Source organism: Hemiscyllium ocellatum, chromosome 2, assembly GCF_020745735.1.
Source record: "Hemiscyllium ocellatum isolate sHemOce1 chromosome 2, sHemOce1.pat.X.cur, whole genome shotgun sequence".
NCBI lineage: Eukaryota > Metazoa > Chordata > Chondrichthyes > Orectolobiformes > Hemiscylliidae > Hemiscyllium > Hemiscyllium ocellatum.
In genome coordinates, this window is record NC_083402.1 from 106748890 (window position 1) to 106770374 (window position 21485).

Sequence of the window (21485 nt, forward strand, 5' to 3'; positions counted from 1 at the left end):
TATAAGGTCACCCCTCAGCCTCCGACGCTCCAGGGAAAACAGCCCCAGCCTGTTCAGCCTCTCCCTGTAGCTCAGATCCTCCAACCCTGGAAACATCCTTGTAAATCTTTTCTGAACCCTTTCAAGTTTCACAACATCTTTCTGATAGGGAGGAGACCAGAATTGCATGCAATATTCCAACAGTGGCCTAACCAATGTCCTGTACAGCTGCAACATGATCTCCCAACTTTTGTACTCAATACTCTGACCAATAAAGGAAAGCATACCAAACAGCTTCTTCACTATCCTAGCTACCTACGACTCCACTTTCAATGAGCTATGAACCTGCACTCCAAGGTCTCTTTGTTCAGCAACACTCCCTAAGACCTTACCATTAATGTATAAATCCTGCTAAGATTTGCTTTCCCAAAATGGAGCACCTTGCATTTATCTGAATTAAACTCCATCTGCCACTTCTCAGCCCACTGGCCCATCTGGTCAAGATACTGTTGTAATCTGAGGTAACCTTCTTCGCTGTCCACTACACCTCCAATTTTGGTGTCATCTGCAAACTTACTAACTGTACCTCTTACGCTCGCATCTAAATCATTTATGTAAATGACAAAAAGTACAGGGCCCAGCACCGATCCTTGTGGCACTCCACTGGTCACAGGCCTCCAGTCTGAAAAACAACCATCCACCACCACCCTCTGTTTTCTACTTTTGAGCCAATTCTGTATCCAAATGGTTCGTTCTCCTTGTATTCCATGAGATCAAACCTTGCTAATCAGTCTCCCATGGGGAAACTTGTCGAACGCCTTACTGAAGTCCATATATAGATCACATCTACTGCTCTGCCTCATCAATCTTCTTTGTTACTTCTTCAAAAAACTCAATCAAGTTTGTGAGACATGATTTCCCAAGCACAAAGCCATGTTGACTATCTCAAATCAGTCCTTGCCTTTGTAAATACATGTACATCCTGTCCCTCAGGATTCCCTCCAACAACTTGCCCACCATCGAGGTCAAGCTCACTGGTCTATAGTTCCCTGGCTTGTCTTTACTGCCCTTCTTAAACAGTAGCACCACGTTTGCCAACCTCCAGTCTTCCGGCACCTCACCTGTGACTATAGATGATACAAATATCTCAGCAAGGGGCCCAGCAATCACTTCTCTAGCTTACTGCAGAGTTCTCGGGTACACCTGATCAGGTCCTGGGGATTTATCCACCTTCAACCTTTTCAAGACATCCAGCACTTTCTCCTCTGTAATCTGGACATTTTGTAAGATGTCACCATCTATTTCCCTATAGTCTATATCTTCCATATCCTTTTCCACAGTAAATACTGATGCAAAACATTCATTTAGTATCTCCCCCATTTTCTGTGGCTCCACACAAAGGCCGCCTTGCTGATCTTTGAGGGGCCTTATTCTCTCCCGAGTTACCCTTTTGTCCTTAATACATTTGTAAAACCCCTTTGGATTCTCCTTAATTCTATTTGCCAAAGCTATCTCATGTCCCCGTTTTTCCCTCCCGATTTCCCTCTTAAGTATACTCCTACTTTCTTTATACTCTTCTAAGGATTCACTCGATCTATCCTGTTTGTACCTCACATACGCTTCCTTCTTTTTCTTAGCCAAACCCGCAATTTCTTTAGTCATCCAGCATTCCCTACATCTACCAGCCTTCCCTTTCACCCTAACAGGAATATACTTTCTCTGGATTCTTGTTATCTCATTTCTGAAGGCTTCACATTTTCTAGCTGTTCCTTTACCTGCGAACATCTGCCTCCAATCAGCTTTTGAAAGTTCTTGCCTAATACAGTCAAAATTGGCCTTTCTCCAATTTAGAACTTCAACTTTTAGATCTGGTCTATCCTTTTCCATCACTATTTTAAAACTAATAGAATTATGATCGCTGGCCCCAAAGTGCTCCCCCACTGACACCTCAGTCACCTGCCCTGCCTTATTTCCCAAGAGTGGGTCGAGTTTTACACCTTCTCTAGTAGGTACATCCACATAGTACACACTTTACAAAATTCCTCTCCATCAAAACCTTTAACACTACGGCAGTCCCAGTCGATGTTTGGAAAGTTAAAATCCCCTACCATACAACCCTATTACAGATTCACAGCAATGTGGTTGACTCGCAATTGCCCTCCAAAATAGCCTAGCAAACCATTTAGTTGTATCAATCGCTACAAAGTCTCAACCACATGAAACTGGATGCATCTGACATTGAACCAATAAAGACAACGGCAGAAACAGCCCTGTCAACATTGTAAAGTCTTCCTTACTGACATATGGGAGCTCATACCAAAATTGGGAGGGCTGACTCACAGACTAGTCAAGCAACAGCCTGTCATAGTCATACTCACAGAATCATATCTTACAAACAATGTCCCAGACACCACTATCACCATTACTGGATATGTCTTGTCTCACTGGCAAGATAAACTCAGCAGAGGTGGCCTCACAGTCAGGTACAATGGAGGAGGGAGTTGCCTTGGGAGTCTTCAACATTGACTCGGGACCCCATGAAACCTCACGGCTTCAGGTTAAACAAGGGCAAGGAAACCCCCTGTTCTCCCTCAGCTGATGAATCAGTACTCTTTCATATTGAACAACACTTGGAGAAAGTATTGTGGGAGATAAGGGTGATATGGGAACATACTTTGAATAGAAGTAGCAACTCAAGGCTGGCCATCTATTAGATTAGATTAGATTACTTACAGTGTGGAAACAGGCCCTTCGGCCCAACAAGTCCACACCGACCCGCCGAAGCGCAACCCACCCATACCCCTTACCTAACACTACAGGCAATTTAGCATGGCCAATTCACCTGACCCGCACATCTTTGGACTGTGGGAGGAAACCGGAGCACCCGGAGGAAACCCACGCAGACACGGGGAGAACGTGCAAACTCCACACAGTCAGTCGCCTGAGGCGGGAATTGAACCCAGGTCCCTGGCGCTGTGAGGCAGCAGTGCTAACCACTGTGCCACCGTGCCGCCCTTGATAGTGTGGAAGCAGGTCATTCACCCCATACTAACCCTCTAATACACATCCCACTGAGACCCATCCCATTCCTGTAACCCTGCATTTCCCTGAACACTATGGGCAATTTAGCATGGTCAATCCATCTAATGGGCACATCTTTGGACTGTGGGAAGAGCCCAGACCACACAGAGGAAACACAGAGAATGTACAAACTCCACACAGATGATCATCTGAAGCTGGATTTGAACCCAGTCTCTGATGCTGTAAGGCAGCAGTGTTAACCACTGAGCCACCATACCAACACTATGAAGTGCTGTGAGCCATCAACAGCAGCAGAATTGTATTCTAGCACAATCTGCAACCTCATTGCCCAGTATATCCCCCCACTCAACCATTACCATCACGCTAGGGGATCAACTCTGGTTCAATGGAGAGTCCAGAAAGGCATGCCAGAAGCAGCACCAGGCATACCTAAAAATAAAGTGTCAACCTACAAAACAGGGCTCCTTGCATGTCAAACAGCGTATGCAGCAAGTGGTTGATAGAGCTAAGCAAACCTACAACCAGCAAATAAAATGTAAGCTCTGCAGTCCTATCACATCAGTCAGGAATGATAGTAGGTCAATTAAACAACACACTGGAGGAGGCGGCTGTACAAATATTCCCATTTTCAAATGGTGGAAGAGTCCAACACATCAGAGCAAAAAGACAAGACTGAAGTTGCAGTAATCTTCAGGCAGAAGTGCTGAGTGAACGAACATATTGTGGCCTTCTCCAGCAATGCAGATACCTGTCTTCAATCAATTCAATTCAGAAGTCACATGACACCAGGTTATAGTCCAAGAGGTTTATTTGAAATCACAAGCTTTTGGAGCACTGCCTCTTCTAACTAACTTGGTGTTATATGATTCTGACCAAGATGTTCCAGTGCAGTTACAACACTAGCATCTACCTGTCAATGTGGAAAATTGCTCAGGTAAGTCCTGTATATAAAAAAAAGACAAATCTGACCAGTCAATTACCAATCCCCCTCCCCTCCCCCACCCCAATCAGTCAACACTCAATCATCAGTAAAGTGATGAAAGGTGTCATCAACAATGCCATAAGAGGCATATGTTCAGCAATAACTTGTTCAGTGACACCCAGTTTAGGGTCGGGCAGAGTCCGTCAACTCCTGACCAAATTGTAGTCTTGGCTCTAACATGGACAACAGAACTGAATTCCAGAGGTGAAGTGAGAGTGACAGCCCTTAACATCTAGGCTGCATTTGACTCATAGTGGTATCGAGGAATCCGAGCAAAACTAGAATCAATTGATATCGGGGGCAAACTCTCTGCTGGTTGGAGTCATACCTGACATATTGGACGATGATCATGGTTACTGGAGGTCAGTCATCTCAACTCCAAGACTTCTCTGCATAAGTTCCTCAGGGTAGTGCCCTAGGTCCAATCATCTTCAGCTGCTTCATCAATTACCTTCCCTTCATCATAAGGTCACTGTTGATTGCACAACATTCAGCACCATTCATGACTCCTCAGAGATGGAAGCAGTCTATGTCCAAATACAACAAGATCGGACATATCCAGGCTTCAGCTAACAAGTAGTAAATAACATTCACGCCACACAAATGCCATCACCAATAAGAAACAATCTAATCACTGTCTCTTGGTATTCAATGATGTTACCATCATTGAATCCTCCATTATCAGCATCCTAGGGGTTAGCACTGGCCAGAACCTCAACTGGATTCAGCACATAAACACAGTGGCTACAAGAGCAGGTCAAAGACGAGGTATACTGCAGTGAGTACCTCACTTCCTGACTCCTCAAAGCCTGTCCATAATTTATAAGGCACAAGTCAGGAGTGTGAGGAATACTGCTCAGTTGCCTGGATGAGCTCAATTCCAACAACACTCAAGAAGCTTGACACCATCCAGGACAAAGCAGCCTGCTTGTTTGGCAGCACATCCACAAACAGTATGTTCAGTAGCAGCAGTGTGTACTCTCTACAGATTCACTGCAGAAATTTACCAATGATCCTCAGCAGCACCTTCCAAACTCACAACCACTTCCACCCAGAAGAACTTTCAATTCTACAAGTTCCCAACCAAGTCACTCACCATTCTAACTTGGAAATATAATCGCCATTCCTTCATTGTGGCTGGGTCAAAATCCTGGAATTCCCTTCTGAATGGCATTGTGAGGCAGCCTACTGCAGGTGGACTGCATCAGTTCAAAAGGTGCTCAGTTCCATGTTCTCAAGAGCAACAAGGGACAGACAATACATGCTGACCAGCCAGTGACACCAACACCCCACAAATGAATTTTTAAAAGCTGCTTCTGATATTGGTCCAGGGCCTACTAAATTTATAAACAATTGTTTTCCTAAATATTTCTTTTTACATTCCTAGAATTAGCACCAACGCAATACAACAGGCCTGTAGATTAACAATGGTAACTGTAGTACTGAGATTGGAAGTTTACAATGCACTTTCATTTATGAAATAAAAGATCAGTAGCACCAAGTTGCTAAGCCAACGATCTACACAATCCCAGTTTTTACTTATCTTCTCAGACTTAATGCAGGATCCATGACCACTATATTCAACTAAAACTCTTCATTGCAACAATTACGTAGATTTTCTGGGGAAAATGGCAAGTGAAGAATTCAATGATTCAGCAATGCAGTTTTTTCCAATTACATTTAACAATTCTTACCCATATTGTACTGTTAAATTTTGAACAGCACCTGTTAAATGAAGCAATGTTTATGGAAAGAAAGTGTTATACATTAATTCACTGTTGGCATTTCTTGGACATATTTTTAAAAATATTATTACACTTGGTACTTCTCCAGGCTCTAAGCCATTTTCTCCACTCTCTGCTTCGCTGGTTTCCTCCTCTGTGGAGACACTGCCAGTTTCGCGTTGTTTCCAGCAGCTCTGTTCATTATCTGTGGCAATATCATCAAATGATTTCTGACAAAATTTGGCCTTCTCATGGAACACATCCTCCTGTTTACACATCGGCGAATCCTTGGCTGTGCTTTGGCTCTCCACTTTAATGTCAACACTTGAACGTTCTGAAGAATTGTTGACGGCACCAAACGCATCTGTCGATGTTAGTGATAAACTGTCATCCAGTTTTCTCTTTCCATTACCTTTATTTTTGCACCTGGTGCTGGCAAGATTGATATCAGTTTCTGTGCAGAGAAAAAAAACACTTTGATTTGAATTGTTACATAAAGCTAAACCAACAACTGCAGTAATGAAGACTGTACATGTTATTTAGTTATTGTAAAGGGACATTCTTTTAGCTACTTCAAATTTACCATTCCCATAAATCAGCAATGAACCATGTCAGCTGGCAAAAAAGTCAGTGAAGACTTCAGGATGAAGGGCTTATGCCCGAAACGTCAAATTTCCTATTCCTTGGATGCTGCCTAACCTGCTGTGCTTTAACCAGCAACACATTTTCATCTGTTTCTATGGTCCCAACCAAGTCCTCCAACCAAGGAAAAGCAACTCAAAACTCACTCTGATCATATCCTTTCAGAACTTGATATTCTCAATTATCAACTCTCATTCTTTGAAAACTCAGAATATATGCCCATTCTGCTCAACCTCTTGAAATAAGAGCTTTTGCAACACATACTCAGTCTTGTGAACCTTCATTGCATTTCTTTAATTAAAAGTACACAAAACCTAAGGTGAGAAGATCAAAACTGCACAGTGTGAAAGGTGTAATCTTACCAAAGGCCTATATTTTTTTAAATTTGCTTTCAAGATGTCGGTATCACTAGCTACAGTTGTATGTTTTTCCAATCCCTAATTGTGCTTGATAAGGTAGTGAACGGTCTTCCTGAGAAGCTGCAGTACTATCAAGTGCTATTAAGAAGTTCAAGGATTTTTGACCCAGCAACATGGAATGAAACGCAATATAGTTCCAAGTCAAGATGTTTGTAGCTTGGAAGGGAACAAGCAAGTGGTGCGTTTCCTATGGATCTCTCCTTCTACTCCATTGTGGTAGAGTTGTGGGTTGGAAAGTGCTGTCAAAGGAGCTATTGCAAGTTGCTGCAGCACATCTAGTAGATGGGCATGCACTGTTGCGACTGAGCATCAGTGGGGCAAGGATTGAATGCTGAAGGTGGGGAAATGAGGAACCAATCAAACAGGCTGCTGTGTCCAGAATGGTGTCAAGCTACTTGAGTTTGTTAGAGCTGCACTCACCCAGAAGAGTATTTCATCACACCCCTGAATTTTGCTTTGTATATGGGAGATAAAAATTGGGAAAACAAGAGGAGAGTTACACATTGCAGAATTCCTTGCCTCTGACCTGCTCTTGCAGCCACAATATTCATATAGCTTGCCCATTTCAGTTTTTGGTCAATGGTAACAATAATGATAACACCATAGTGATGGCTAGATTCTCGCTTATTGGAGATGGTCCTTGCCTGGCGCCTGGATGGCGCAATTGCTATTTTCCACTTGCCAGCAGTGCAAGCCAGGAATATTTCTAGGTCTTGCTGAATATGAACATGGACTTCTTCAGTCTCCGAGGGGTTTAAGTAAAGCTGAACATTGTGTAATCATCAGAGAACATCCCCACTTCTGGCCTCTTGATAGAGGGAAGGTCATTGATGCAGCAGCTAAAGAATACTGGACCTAGAACATAATCCTAAACATCTGCTATAATGACCTCCTTGGACTGAAATGACTGACCTCCAACAATCGCATCATCTTTTGTGTTTGTATGACTTCAAGCACGTGAGAATTTTTTTCTCTATTCCCACTGATTCCCGCTTTGCTAGGACTTGTTGATGCCATTTCCAATCAAATGCCGCCTTGATGCTGTAAGCAGTCACTCTCACGTTAACTTTGGAGTTCAGCCCTTTTGTCCATTTTTGGACCAAAGCTGGAATGAGATCAGGAACTGAGTGTCCCTGACAAAACCAAAACTGCTGTAGTGAGCTGGCTATCACTGAGCAAATGCATTTCATAATATCATTGATCACCCTTTCATCACTTTGCTGACGACCAATTCCACAAGACTCCTTTCTCTTAAACTCCAATCATTTTGAAATACAGTAAGGGCAAATAGGCTTTCCTAACTGTTCAGTGTCCTTTATATTAACTCACTATCTTTTGTGAACAAGGTCACCCAAATCCCTCTCTCACTTCATTAAAAAAATTTCTTTACAGTGCTTCAAAGTAGTTCATAGTTACAGTCATTATGGTATAGGAGGAGGTCATTCAGTCCAACAAGTCCATGCCAGTTCGCTGCAAGCAATCCAGTAAGTCTCATTCCTCCATGTTTATATCCCTCAAATGAACATCCAATATTCTTTCAAAGTCCATCATTCATTCTGCTTCATTCATTTACCCTTACCAGCAGCAAGTTGCAGCTCATTATCACTTGCTGTGCAAAAACAGTCATCCCCATAACCACCATGTCTCTTGCCCAAAGATCTACACCTATATTCGTTAGTCACTGTACCATCAGCAAATGGGAACAGATTTTCTTTGTCTATTCAAATCTGTCATAATCTTATACACATTAACCCCGCTGGTGCAATCCCACAAATGTCTTGACTTTTTCATATGTTTAGAAACACATTTACCTTCAATTGTTTTCACAAACAACAGTAATGGATTTGTTTTCTTACTGAAGTCACATCTTTCCCAGGGCTCTCCTTTTTGACATTAAAACTTTGGTAATTTCACACTTCCCCACATAAACTCCACCTGCCATCTTCTTGTGCAATCACTTAACAGCTTGATATTATTTCTAATCTGTTTATATTGTTCACTGACCTTATTTTCTCAATCAGTTCTGTATAGTCAACAAAGTAAGATAGATTGCATTCATTTTCCTTATCTAAGTCATTGGTGTGGTTGTAAATAATAAAGATCTTTGGGCTAATTCTGAAAAAAAAATCCACTATTTGCTCCCTCCTACAGTGGAATCGATTAATTTAGGCCTACTCTGTTCATTTGACAATCAATCCATCAGCCCTAATGTTGTATAACATCTTACGGAATGCTACTTAAAGTGTACAAAATTTTAAAAAACACACACCAGATTATAGTCCCAACAGGTTTATTTAGAAGCACTAGATTTCGGAGTGCTGCTCCTTCATCAGGTGGTTGTGGAGTAAAAGATCATAAGACAAGAATTTATAGCAAAAGATTAGACTGTCATGCAACTGAAATTATATATTGAACAAACCTGGATTGTTAAGTCTTTCATCTTTTAAAATATTGCAAGTTTTGTATCCCAATGTTGTGCCAGGCTGGTTTATTTCCAAAGTGGAATTTATAAAATATCACATGAATTGACTGCCTGCAGCTTGTGCATTTTTTGTGCCAAATAAAACGTATCTGCAAATATAAATTCACCCCCTAAACTTATATGTTTGCGTGCATGCATTTGCATGTGAGAAAGCTTGGTAAAGTATGTGTGTGGGTGTGATGGAGTATAAGTCTGTGAAATGGTATGTGCGCGTGTGCTGTGTGCTGTGTGCGTGTGTGGTGTAGTGACCTGTAGGTGACATGAACCCAAGATTCTAGTTGAGGCCATCCTTGTGGGTACCGAACTAGGCTATCACCCTTCATTCGGCTACTTTGCGTTGTTGCCTATGCTGAAGTCCACCTTGGAGGATGGTCACCCAAACATTCGAGGCCAACTGTCCCTGATCATTGAAGTGGTCCCCGACTGGGAGGGAGCACCTCTGTCTGTTGATTGTTGTGCGGTGTCCATTCATCCGTTGTTGTAGCGTCTGCTTGGTCTCGCCAATGTACCATGCCTCAGGGCATCCTCGCCTGCAGCATATGAGATAGACCATGTTGGCTGAATCACATGAGTACCTGCTGCATACACGGTGGGTGGTGTCCCCATGGGTAATGGTGGTAAACATGTCAACACTCTGACACGTCTTGCAGTGATTGACATGACAAGAGTTGTACGGTGTTGTGGGGATGTTGTCCTGAAGGGGAAATAGAGCCAGTCTGATTTGACACTGGGATACAGACAGACTCTAATCTCACACCTTTAATGCATTCACTGAGCTGAGATGTCACCTTTTGTTATAAAACCTTAAGTCATCTCGAGAAGGTTACTTAGAAGTAGGCATTTACATATTAATGAACAAAAACTTGTAACACATTCTAAAAGATGAAAGACTCAACAATCCTGGTTTTTCAATTTATCATTTCAATATGTAACTGCAATCTTTGCTGCAAATTCTGTGTCTTATGATCTTACACTCCACAACCACCTGATGAAGGAGCAGTGCTCCGAAAGCTAGTGCTTCTAAATAAATCTGTTGGACTATAACCTGGTGTTGTGTGATTTTTCACTTTGTCCACCCCAGTCCAACACTGGCTCCTCCATATCATTCTTAAAGTATGAACATTTACCACATCTCTAATAGTTCCCATTTATGCCAGTTACATCATCAAATTACACAAACAGATTTTTCAAATATAATTTCCCTGGGAAAGATGGGACTTTTACTGCTTACTCTAATTGTTCAGTGATGTTCCAAATGACCGATTGTAGGCTCTAGCCTTGAAAGCATGCAGTGAACTTGTCTTCCAAATTGTTTTTTTCTCAATTTTGTTTGACTAGTCTAGAACAACATTAAAGAACAATTATATTACCCTTGTTACATGCACCTCCAAATCCTTGATTTATCTCTCTCCAACATTGGTATGCTTAAAAACTACACCCATCAGTGTTTACTGTCCATTGTTATTTCTTAGCTCCAGTCTTACAGGTTAAACATTTTGATTTTCTTGGCAAGATTCATTCTCATTGCTGCTTTTATTTCATCCATCATCAAAACTAACCCACCTCATTTTCCATTTTGCCCATCTTTTCTAAACATCAATATCTTGGAATAGATCCCGAACTAGATCAGGCTACAAACAGAGATAGAAACCCCATTTTAACTTTGTCATTTTTTTCTGATGAAGACGTAGTCACTGATCTCCTTGAAGATGGCTTAAAACTCTTCCTTCCTAACACAAGCTGCTGGACTTTACTCAGATCACGACTCTGCTCTACAACTTGACCTTCCCTTAAATTTTAAAATTTACCCTTATCTGACCTTTTCTCCATGTTACTAGCTTAAAGTCTTATTAACCATCTTGGTTATTTGACTTTTCAAAACACTGATACCAACTCAGCTTAAGTGTTGTGCATCACAATAACATAGTTCCATCTTTCTCCAGTTCTGGTTCTGATGCCCAACAAAATGAAGTTCCTTTATTCCAGACACTCTTTCAGCTAAATGTTTCAACCTCTAATCTGTGTGTCCCTTTGCCAGTTTTCATTCAGCTTAGTTAGTAATCTAGAGATAATTACCTTTGTAATTATAGAGTCATTGAGTCCTTCAGTATGGAAACAGACCCTCCGGTCCAACCGGTCCATGCCGAACATAATCCTAAACTGAACTAGTCCTACCTGCCTGCTCCAAGTCCATATCTTTCAAATCTTTCCTATTCATGTAATATTCTAAATGTAATTGTACCCACATCCACCACTTCCTCAGGAAGTTTATTCTACACGTGAACCACAGAAAACATTTGATTCTCATGTATTCTTTAAATCTCTCTCCTCTCACCTTAAAAATATGCCCCCACTCTTGAAATTCCCCACCCTAGAGGAAAGACAACTACCATTAACTCCATCTTTACCCCTCATTTCTTTATAAACTTCTATTAGGTCATTTGTCAACCTTTTACACTCCAATGAAAAAAGTCCTAACGTATCCAGCTTTTCTTTATAACTCAAACCTTCCATACCCAGCAACATCCTGGTAAATCCCTTCTGAACCCTCTCCAGCTTCATAATATCCTTCCTATAACTGAGCAATCAGAACTGAACACAGTATTCCAGAAGAGGCCTGGCTAATGTCCTGTACAACCTCAACATGACTTCCCAACTCCTATACTCAAAATTCTAAGCAACGAAGGCCAGCATGCCAAATGTCTTTTTAACCACACTGTCTATATGTGATGCAAACTTCAAAGAATTATGCACCTGCATCCGTAGATCGCTCTGTTCTATAACGCTACCCAAGGTCCTATCATTATTTATGTAAGTCCTCCCCTTGTTTGTTGTACCAAAATGCCATACATCATATTTATCCAAATTAAACTCCATCTGCCATTTTTCAGCCCATTGACCCATTTGATCAAGATCCCTTTGTAATCTTAGAAAACCTTCTTCGCTGTCTATTGTGCCACTGACTTTGGTGTCATCCACAAACTTACCAACCATATGTTCTATATCGTCATCCAAATAAATGCCAATCAAGAGGACCAAGACCCAACCTCTGTGGAACACCACTGGTGACAGGCCTCCAGTCTGATAAGCATAACATCACTCACTATCTCCTGCCGTTCAGCCAATAATGAATCCAAGTGGCAAGCTCACCGTGAATCCCATGTAGGCAGAACTTTACTAATTAGTCTACCAGGTGGAACTTTGTCGAAGGATTTACTAAAATAAAAATAAACAAAATCTACTGCTCTGTCATCATCAATCGTTTTGGTAACTTCCTCAAAAAAACGTAATCAATAAAAGTACTTGAAATTATGACAGATTGGGACAAAGTAGACTATTCCCAGTAGTTGAAAAACCAAGAATAAGGTTCCACAGATTCAAACGTTGGAACAGACAGCAAAAAGAACCTTATTCGCATTTCTTTCAGAACATAAATTTTACTTCCATGGTTAACGGTTAAAGCAGAAACGTGTAAAATTTCAAATGGCTGGAGAGATGAAAGAGACGTTGAAGAGAAGTAAAATCAGAGTGGATCAATTTGACTAGAACTGTTTGTTTGGCTGGAAGGGAAACGTGTCACAGTCTAATAATGCAGAATACCAGCTCCTCTGTTTTAAGTTCTTGGTATCAAATAAATGTGAGCATATCACACTTTTCTTTATCTGATCCAATACTATTACATTTGGAGGAGTGCTGAAAAGATGATATTTTGACTATGCTTTTCGTCTTGCACTCATCAGGACAATTTGGAAGTAATATGAATGAAAAACAATGTTTAACTCTGTATGAGAAGACAGTGAGCTTGTGGAAAAATAATGAATCACTACTGAGGAGAAAGTGCCAGTTAAACAAATGCACTTTTTCTCAGCAAAACTATAACTTGTTTAAACATGTACTTACATCTACATATATGCAACACAGAAACAAGTCCTCTGGAGAAAATAGACGCATACTAGTGTTTAAGTTCCACACAAGCCATTTAAGTTAAATTATTTTTAAAAATCTTTGGTGCAAATCTCAATTTTTTTTTACAATGATGATATGCCACCAAGCTATTAGGCTTCAAAAATATGTGTGCTGAGATCAATCTAAAGCTACAGTGGGAAGTAAGATGGAAATATATTTGAAAAAAAATAGCAAATGAGCAAGTGTTTGATTCATCATAAATAGCTGAAATATTACCTTGGGTTCTTTTGTTCTAAATGGTAAGTGAAATATGACCGAATGTTGATTACTTCATCAATTTTTATACCTAATATCATTAATGGGGTGTAATGTTCATCATTCTGAACTTGAACTTATTTGTATATACAATTACATTCAGTCACGTAGTTTAACAATCTCTAGAGCCGTATAAATATATGCCAATAGGTAATGAATTACTGCCGTTTGGCATATACATGCCAAGGAAATGACCAGGGAAAAAATACCCTATTAAGCATCATACATCCATGTATCTCAATCATTAATATATTCATCAACTGTATGCTCATTCAGGCTTACTAAGTCTATCAGAAGCTTTATAAAATGTAAACAAATGGTAAAGTCAATTGCTACTTTAGCAGAATTTGGCCTTTCAACAATTTGAATCATGTTCCAAATAACAAAAGGATTGCCTACAATTATATTGCATTCCAAACCATCCATTATGCTATTGCCCATACATAACTGAGTCTGCTTGAAGGCAGCAATCTATGAAATTTGCCATGACTTTCAAAATTATTGATATTACAGAAAACAATTCATTCTCATCCTAGATGTAAACTTCACATTTTGAGGAAATGATCAGATATAGTAAATTGTTCACAGCACCTTTAATATTGAAACAGGGACAGGTGGTGAATTTAGAACCCAAAGCTTTATGTCAGTAAATTGAAAAAAAGAAAGAAAATTCGAGAGGAAAAGTTGTCAAAGGTCATCATCTAAGAAGTCTAACATACAATGAGTGTGGGAGATTTGTTACAACCAAAGCAACTATTTTGAATCTGATGTTGGTGTCTGCCTGCAAAGCTCATACATTCCCAGGCTCAGTGAGGTGGTTGACTTTGCAGCTGTACTAATACCTGATAATGAAGTCTTTTCCCGCATGGGAATGCTCTTCCTTTACAAGAACCTATTGTATACTGAAACTTGCTTATCAGCTACCAACTAACACTGTCCAGACACTATGCGACTGAGGCTAGTGACTGGGCAAAGTGCCTAAACTCACCTTATCCTACGATTAACAGTTCGCTAATTGTTAAATGATTGTAACCTATACAATCACGCAACTTTCGGTATCTCAACGGAAGGACTTGTGACCATTCGGTCGGCTTGTCTCTCCCTGTGAGCTCATGAATACACAGTCAATAACTCAAGGTTTGTGTGGTGCAATCCTTAATTTGGGCCGATACAAGCGAGCCTTCAATTGCATATTTCTTTTCTATCCCCAACAATGAGGAACAGCAAAGCACTCTATATTAAATTGATGTAAACATGTTGCAATGGAAATTTTTCAGCAGACTAAACAGTAATGTAAATAGCGACTAACAGAAACAAAAATTATCAAAAAAAAATTAGAAACCCGAAAACAAATTTTGGAAAAATACAATGAAATTTTAAACAGAATGCTCAGGGTTTCATTGTTTTGCTGCACAATTTATTCCAATATTAGAAACACTCCATCACTAACATCTATGATACTGAAATCACAAAATGTGGATTATAATTTGGATTGCTGGTCGAATTTCAACTTTAGATTAATGATTTCCTTTAACACAAACAAAAATTCAACAATCCATGAGAAATTCATTATTTCTATGCTCATGCATTCAATCTTTCAGCAGAACTTTATTCACTTAATCACTTAGGCCAAAATGTGAGACTATCACTCAAAACAACTTCCACAGCATTCTGGCTCATTAATAGAAGCAGACTGTGTAAAGCTTAAACAGGTAAGTACTTTAGCCAGCATTCCATTAAAGACAGTATTCCAACCTTAAGGAATTGCATATATCACGATTTTAGTAATCAAACAGATCTTAGTAGTGCTTTAACAGTGACAAGAAGCAACTGAAAGAAAATATTTCTTACTTACTTTTGAAAGTAACTTAAAGCCAATCTTTGCTAGTAATGTGAAAAATATGCATCTGTCAAACACTTCTATCTCTGCATTTCCCTGTGGATGTATCCTGACCATTCTTACCCTATCTCCAAAGTGCTGGTGCTCCTTGATGATACAGCATCAAGTTCCAGTGAAGACATCTAGCTTCAACCTTTCATCTCTTTTGATCCTTTCACTGCCTCTGTGTAATCAACAAGGTGTAATTTCTGCAGTTAACAGTGAGAGGGTGGAAAGGCTCCTCTTCAAGTCTCACCGAACAATCATTATTATTCTCTACCATCGTCCAGCAGGTTTAAGTGGACTGATAACAACTCCATCTGACCTTGACCTAAGTTGCTAATTACATATCATTTCCATCATGAAGATCACCTTGCACACCTCAGCCATTGTAACATGACCTATCTTTGCCTATCTGCTACCAAAAACCTCAGTTATATGCTTTTTGTCTTCAGACACAACTATTGCAGTTCTGTCTGCTGACTTTCAGTTCACTTTTAAATTCAGTTAAGTTTCTGGTCAATGTTAACTCCCAAGGTGCTGATGTAGAAGGATTCAATGATGGTGACGCTTTTGAATTGTTGAAGGGAAATATTTCGATTCTCTCCTGCAGCAGGCAGTTATTATCTGGCACGAATTGCGTGACATGAATATCATTTGCCATTTACCAGCCCAAGCTTGCATAATACCGAGGTCTTGCTGCATTCAGACACTAATGGTTTCAGTATTTGAAGAGTTACAAATGGTGCTGAGCATTGTGCAACAGTTTACTAACATGACCACTTCTTACTTCATAACAGAGGGAAACGGCAAGGATAAAGCAGTTGAAGATGATTGGGCCCAGGACGCTACTTGGAGGAACTCTAGCAAACCCTGGCCCGAGATGACTGTCCTCTAGCAACTATAAACATCTTCCTTTAAGCTAAGCATGACTCCAACAACTGCAGAGTGCCCCTAATACCAAGTGATTTCAGTTTTACTAAGGCTCCTGATGTTATAAATCCAGTCAAACACTTCCATGAACACAAATCACTAATCAGTACTGATTCCTATAAACATCATCTCTGAATTTGCTCTCTACATTTTAACCCTTTACTTAACTATTGAACGACAACTTATGAAGGTATATAGCTATACAAATGACAGTGGTCCTGCATCACCTTGTTCAAATGATTGTCCTTCAATCAAGTGTTAACAGGTTTTGTAATAAATTAGTTTATTATTATTTTTGAATTTAGATCGTTCAAAGAGAGGTAGATGGACATTGGTTTCAGTTCTGAGAATATAAACTGTTTTTAAAAAATCAGGATATTCATTTTGGATTGTGACCTAAAACATTATTTCCAAGAAAGTATGCAAAGTGTCTGGCAAGTTACTTATGGTAGTAATTGATGGAATATTGATGGAATATAATTGATGGGGCGGCACAGTGGCTCAGTGGTTAGCGTGCTGCCTCACAGCATCAGGGTCCTGGGTTCGATTCCTGCCTGCCTGTGTGGAGTTTGCACATTCTCCCTGCGTGGGTTTCCTCTGGGTGCTCCAGTTTCCCCCCACAATCCAAAATTGTGCAGGTCAGGTGAATTGGCCATGCTAAACTGCCCACAGTGTTAACTACGTTAGTCAGGGTAGGGGAATGGGTTTGTGTGGGGTTCTTTTTGGAGGGGCGGTGTGGACTTGTTGGGCCAAAGGGCCTGTTTCCACATGGTAGAGAATTTGAAAATCTAAAAAAAATCAAAGCCAAAAATACTGCTGAGTTTATTACAGGCAGAGAAAACAGACTTAGAGTTTTTATTTGAACCTCGATTCAGAAGAAGCAGAATTCAGTTTTGAACAGGTAGACCCTAGCAGAAGGGTTTTAATTTGTAGAGTCTCTAAGCTATGAGAGCTTGAGTACACGTTTTTAAATTTGTCAGAACCAAATTCCTGAAGAAGGGCTCATGCCCGAAAAATCGATTCTCCTGCTCTTTGGATGCTGCCTGACCTGCTGCGCTTTTCCAGCAACACATTTTCAGCTCTTGTCAGAACCAAAACAAAGTTCAGATCACTAGTCCAAGCAGGAGAATGCGAAATCAACCATAAGAGCACCTCAGCAGTCAAGGAAGGAAAACTTTACAGATAAGTAAGCAATTAGTCAAGATAGGATTGCTATTTCTCTGAGATTTAAGGATCTAGAAGAGACATGTTCAGGAAATAGGCTGGAACTTTGTTTTACTGTTTACATTAAGATTCTTATGAACTGTCTGGGACATGTAGCCGTGTTTGTTTCATTTTCAATGCATAATAAATTTGCATTATTTGGTTAAGAACATTTGCAGCTTCATGTCAATATATTCAGTGACTAACCACTATAGTAATAACTTCTAAATATTTAAACTAATAATCTATCGAGCTAGGTTTCACTCTGAAATCTGAATTGTCCAGAACTCTGTTGGGAGTATAAAAGTTTATTGAACTGTATTAGGCAATGCAATCTTGACCTTGTCATTATCCAGCATCCAATAATGTGAATTTCTAGAAAGGGCTGTAGGATATAGTCAAAAGCAAACATAGAACATAGAACATAGAACAATACAGCACAGAACAGGCCCTTCGGCCCACGATGTTGTGCCGAACATCTATCCTAGATTAAGCACCCATCCACGTACCTATCCAATTGCCGCTTAAAGGTCATCAATGATTCTGACTCTACCACTGCCACGGGCAGCGCATTCCATGCCCCCACCACTCTCTGGGTAAAGAACCCACCCCTGACATCTCCCCTATACCTTCCACCCTTCACCTTAAATTTATGTCCCCTTGTAATACTCTGTTGTACCAGGGGAAAAAGTTTCTGACTGTCTACTCTATCTATTCCTCTGATCATCTTATAAACCTCTATCAAGTCACCCCTCATCCTTCGCCGTTCCAACGAGAAAAGGCCGAGAATTCTCAACCTGTCCTCGTACGACTTATTCTCCATTCCAGGCAACATCCTGGTAAATCTTCTCTGCACCCTCTCCAAAGCTTCCACATCTTTCCTAAAGTGAGGCGACCAGAACTGCACACAGTACTCCAAATGTGGCCTAACCAAAGTCCTGTATAGCTGCAACATCACTTCACGACTCTTGAATTCAATCCCTCTGCTAATGAACGCTAATACACCATAGGCCTTCTTACAAGCTCTATCCACCTGAGTGGCAACTTTCAAAGATCTATGTACATAGACCCCAAGATCCCTCTGTTCCTCCACCTGACTAAGAACTCTACCGTTAACCCTGTATTCCGCATTCTTATTTGTTCTTCCAAAATGGACAACCTCACACTTGGCAGGGTTGAATTCCATCTGCCACTCCTCAGCCCAGCTCTGCATCATATCCAAGTCCCTTTGCAGCCGACAACAGCCCTCCTCACTGTCCACAACTCCACCAATCTTCGTATCATCTGCAAATTTACTGACCCACCCTTCGACTCCCTCATCCAAGTCATTAATAAAAATTACAAACAGAACCATCTGGTTCACTTTCCTGCAGTTGACTAAACAACAGTAACGCCAACTCCAGCACGCTAGCTGCTTCTCAGATTAAAAAAAAAGCTCAGGACATAGTAATAAAGCAATCAGAGACCTTATACCCATTCCTATGATGAGACACCAACACAGTGAAAATGACAGTCATATTCAGAACATTCATATAGTGAGCCAAAAGGCATTATGAAACAGATAACTCTATATTCTAATTTCTACTGATGACTCTTGGCTTTGAACTGTTAATAAATGGAGAGGGAAAAGCCAATCTGTCTTACCTAGCAGCTGAGCTTTATCCAACAGTTTCTGATCCAACTGGATTGCCTCAACACTATCTTCTTCAGTATTCGTTACTTCTGTATTGCTAGTCTGTTCTTTCTGTGCTCCGTTCCTGGGCTCTTCTTTAACATTTATAGCATTATTAAATGCTTCAGTTGTAGTCGCTTCTTTAGGCACAGGTTTGCTTGATGTTGTTTCATCTTCTAGAGATTTTGGCTTTTTAGATCGAGTTCGCAACTGATAGAGACTGAAGAAGATATGACAATCAGGTTGGATTTTATGTATCTATACTCATTCAAACTTTCACCCTCACTAAATAATCCAGCGGTGGCAACAGCTTGGTGGTATTATCAGAGACGTGGGTACAAATACCACCATGGCAGATTAATGTGAATTAAATTAAAAATCAGGAATTAAGGTCAAATGATGACCACAAATCCATCTCCAGCTGTCGAAAAGACTTAGGGAAGGAAACTGCCAACATTACTTGGTTTGGCCTTTATGTGACTCCAGACCCACAGCAATGTAGTTGACTCAACTACCTTATGGGCAATTAGGGATGGAGAATAAGTGCTGGCCTAGCTGGCAATGCCACGTGGTCACATGAATAAATAAATTAAAAAAAGAATGAGCATTAAATTGTATGTATTCATTGCTGTTGGCAATTCTATATTAAAACAAGTTATTATATCTATAATACCTTAGAACAGATACATTCTAACACATGCTAAGGTTTCAAACATTAATGGCTGGTAATGAATATTTTCAAGTTACAAATGTAATGTTTGCAAAGTAATTACACACTGGTTAAAATACAGTAAATTTATAAAGCAAAGTCCGTCAAAGAAAATTTAAAGAGTGATAAAATTAGTTAGCCCCGCTTAAAAGCAAATTAATTGAGAGTCTGAAAAATTTTAATTCCATAACTGATACATATTGCACATCTCCACTTGAATGATGAGTTGAATGAATTGACGTTACCTCCTCAAAGACATTCCAGATTTTCTTGGTGTAGCCTTTCTTTGTTTCTGCCAAGCCTCCAACTCAGGAGTTGATTCTGGAGTAGGTTTTGTGTGATCAATAGTTTGAATGTCTTTCCCTTGTTTCCACAGCGTGTATCTGCTTGGTTGAAATTTTTCTACAAAGATGTCCATCGATATCTTCACCATGTCATTCCGGCAGGTACACTAAGACAACAATGATAAAACTGGATTAAAACACTTGATAAGTTTTGCAAAAGCAGGCCTCTGTGACTTACATGAAAAAATAATAGAGTGCTTTTTAAAATTTATTCATGGGACGTGAGCATCACAGATATTGCCATCGTTTGTTGCCCATCAATAATTGCTTTTGAGAAGATGGTTGGTGTTGTTTTTCTCCCTTCATTGCATAACTAAATGGAATAATTCTAAAAATGGTGCAGGTACATAATGATCTGCGATTACATTCATACAAATCGTTAATTATGATAGGATAGGTTGAAACAGTGGTTAAAACATTACTAGGTCATAAATAGACAATGGAGTACAAAAAGGAAAGAAATTATGAATCACCTTCATAAAACCTTGCTTTGGCCTGAATTAGCATATTGCAGCTAATTCTGTGCATTGCACTTCAAGAAAAATGTGAAGGCTTGCATAATAGTACAATAAAAAAAAATTTATAGAGTCAGAGAGATGTCCAGCACACAGACCGTTTGATCCAACTCATCTATGCCAACCAAATATCCTAAACATATCTTGTCCTATTTGCCAGCATTTGGTCCATATCCCCCTAAAGCCTTCTTATTCATATATCCATCCAGATGCCTTTAAAACATTGTAATTGTACCAGCCTCCACCACTTCCTCTGGCAGCTCATTCCACACACGCAGAAACACTCTGCATGAAAACGTTGCCTCTCAGTCCCTTTTAAATCTGTTGCCCTCACCTTAAACTTATATCCTCTAGTTTCAGTCTCCCCCATCCTGGGGAAAAGACCTTGTCTACCTATCCTATCCAAACCCTTCACGATTTTATAAACCTCTATAAAGTGGGTATCACTGGTAGTCCAACCATTAATTACCCATCTCTTGTTGTTCATAAGGTGATGAGTTGCCTTCTTGAACCACTGCTGGCCATTTGTTGAAGCATTAGGAAGGGAGTTCCAGGCCATCCTTCATTATCATTGAGTTAATGATATATTTCCAAGTCAAGATGCCCAGTGCCTTTGAGGGGAACTTGCAAGTGGTGGTGTCCCCAATTATATTCTGCCCTTGTCCTTCTAGATGATTGGAAGATGCCAATTAAGAAGACTTGGTGATTTTTTGCAGTGGGCTTGTTGTTAGTACACTCT

General features: G+C 40.1%; 1 protein-coding gene across 2 annotated transcripts in view; it reads right to left on the reverse strand.

Moving 5' to 3' along the window:
- The window catches only part of LOC132824466 (lysine-specific demethylase 4C-like), a 436488-nt gene that overhangs the window by 203942 nt on the left and 211061 nt on the right, over positions 1–21485 (reverse strand). For both annotated transcript variants that reach the window (XM_060839018.1, XM_060839010.1), the window contains 3 exons: positions 20133–20338; positions 19151–19398; positions 5820–6181 (listed from right to left, as the gene is read on the reverse strand). In XM_060839018.1, coding sequence (XP_060695001.1) covers positions 5820–6181; positions 19151–19398; positions 20133–20338 — 816 coding nt within the window. The remainder of the gene's footprint in view (positions 1–5819; positions 6182–19150; positions 19399–20132; positions 20339–21485) is intronic.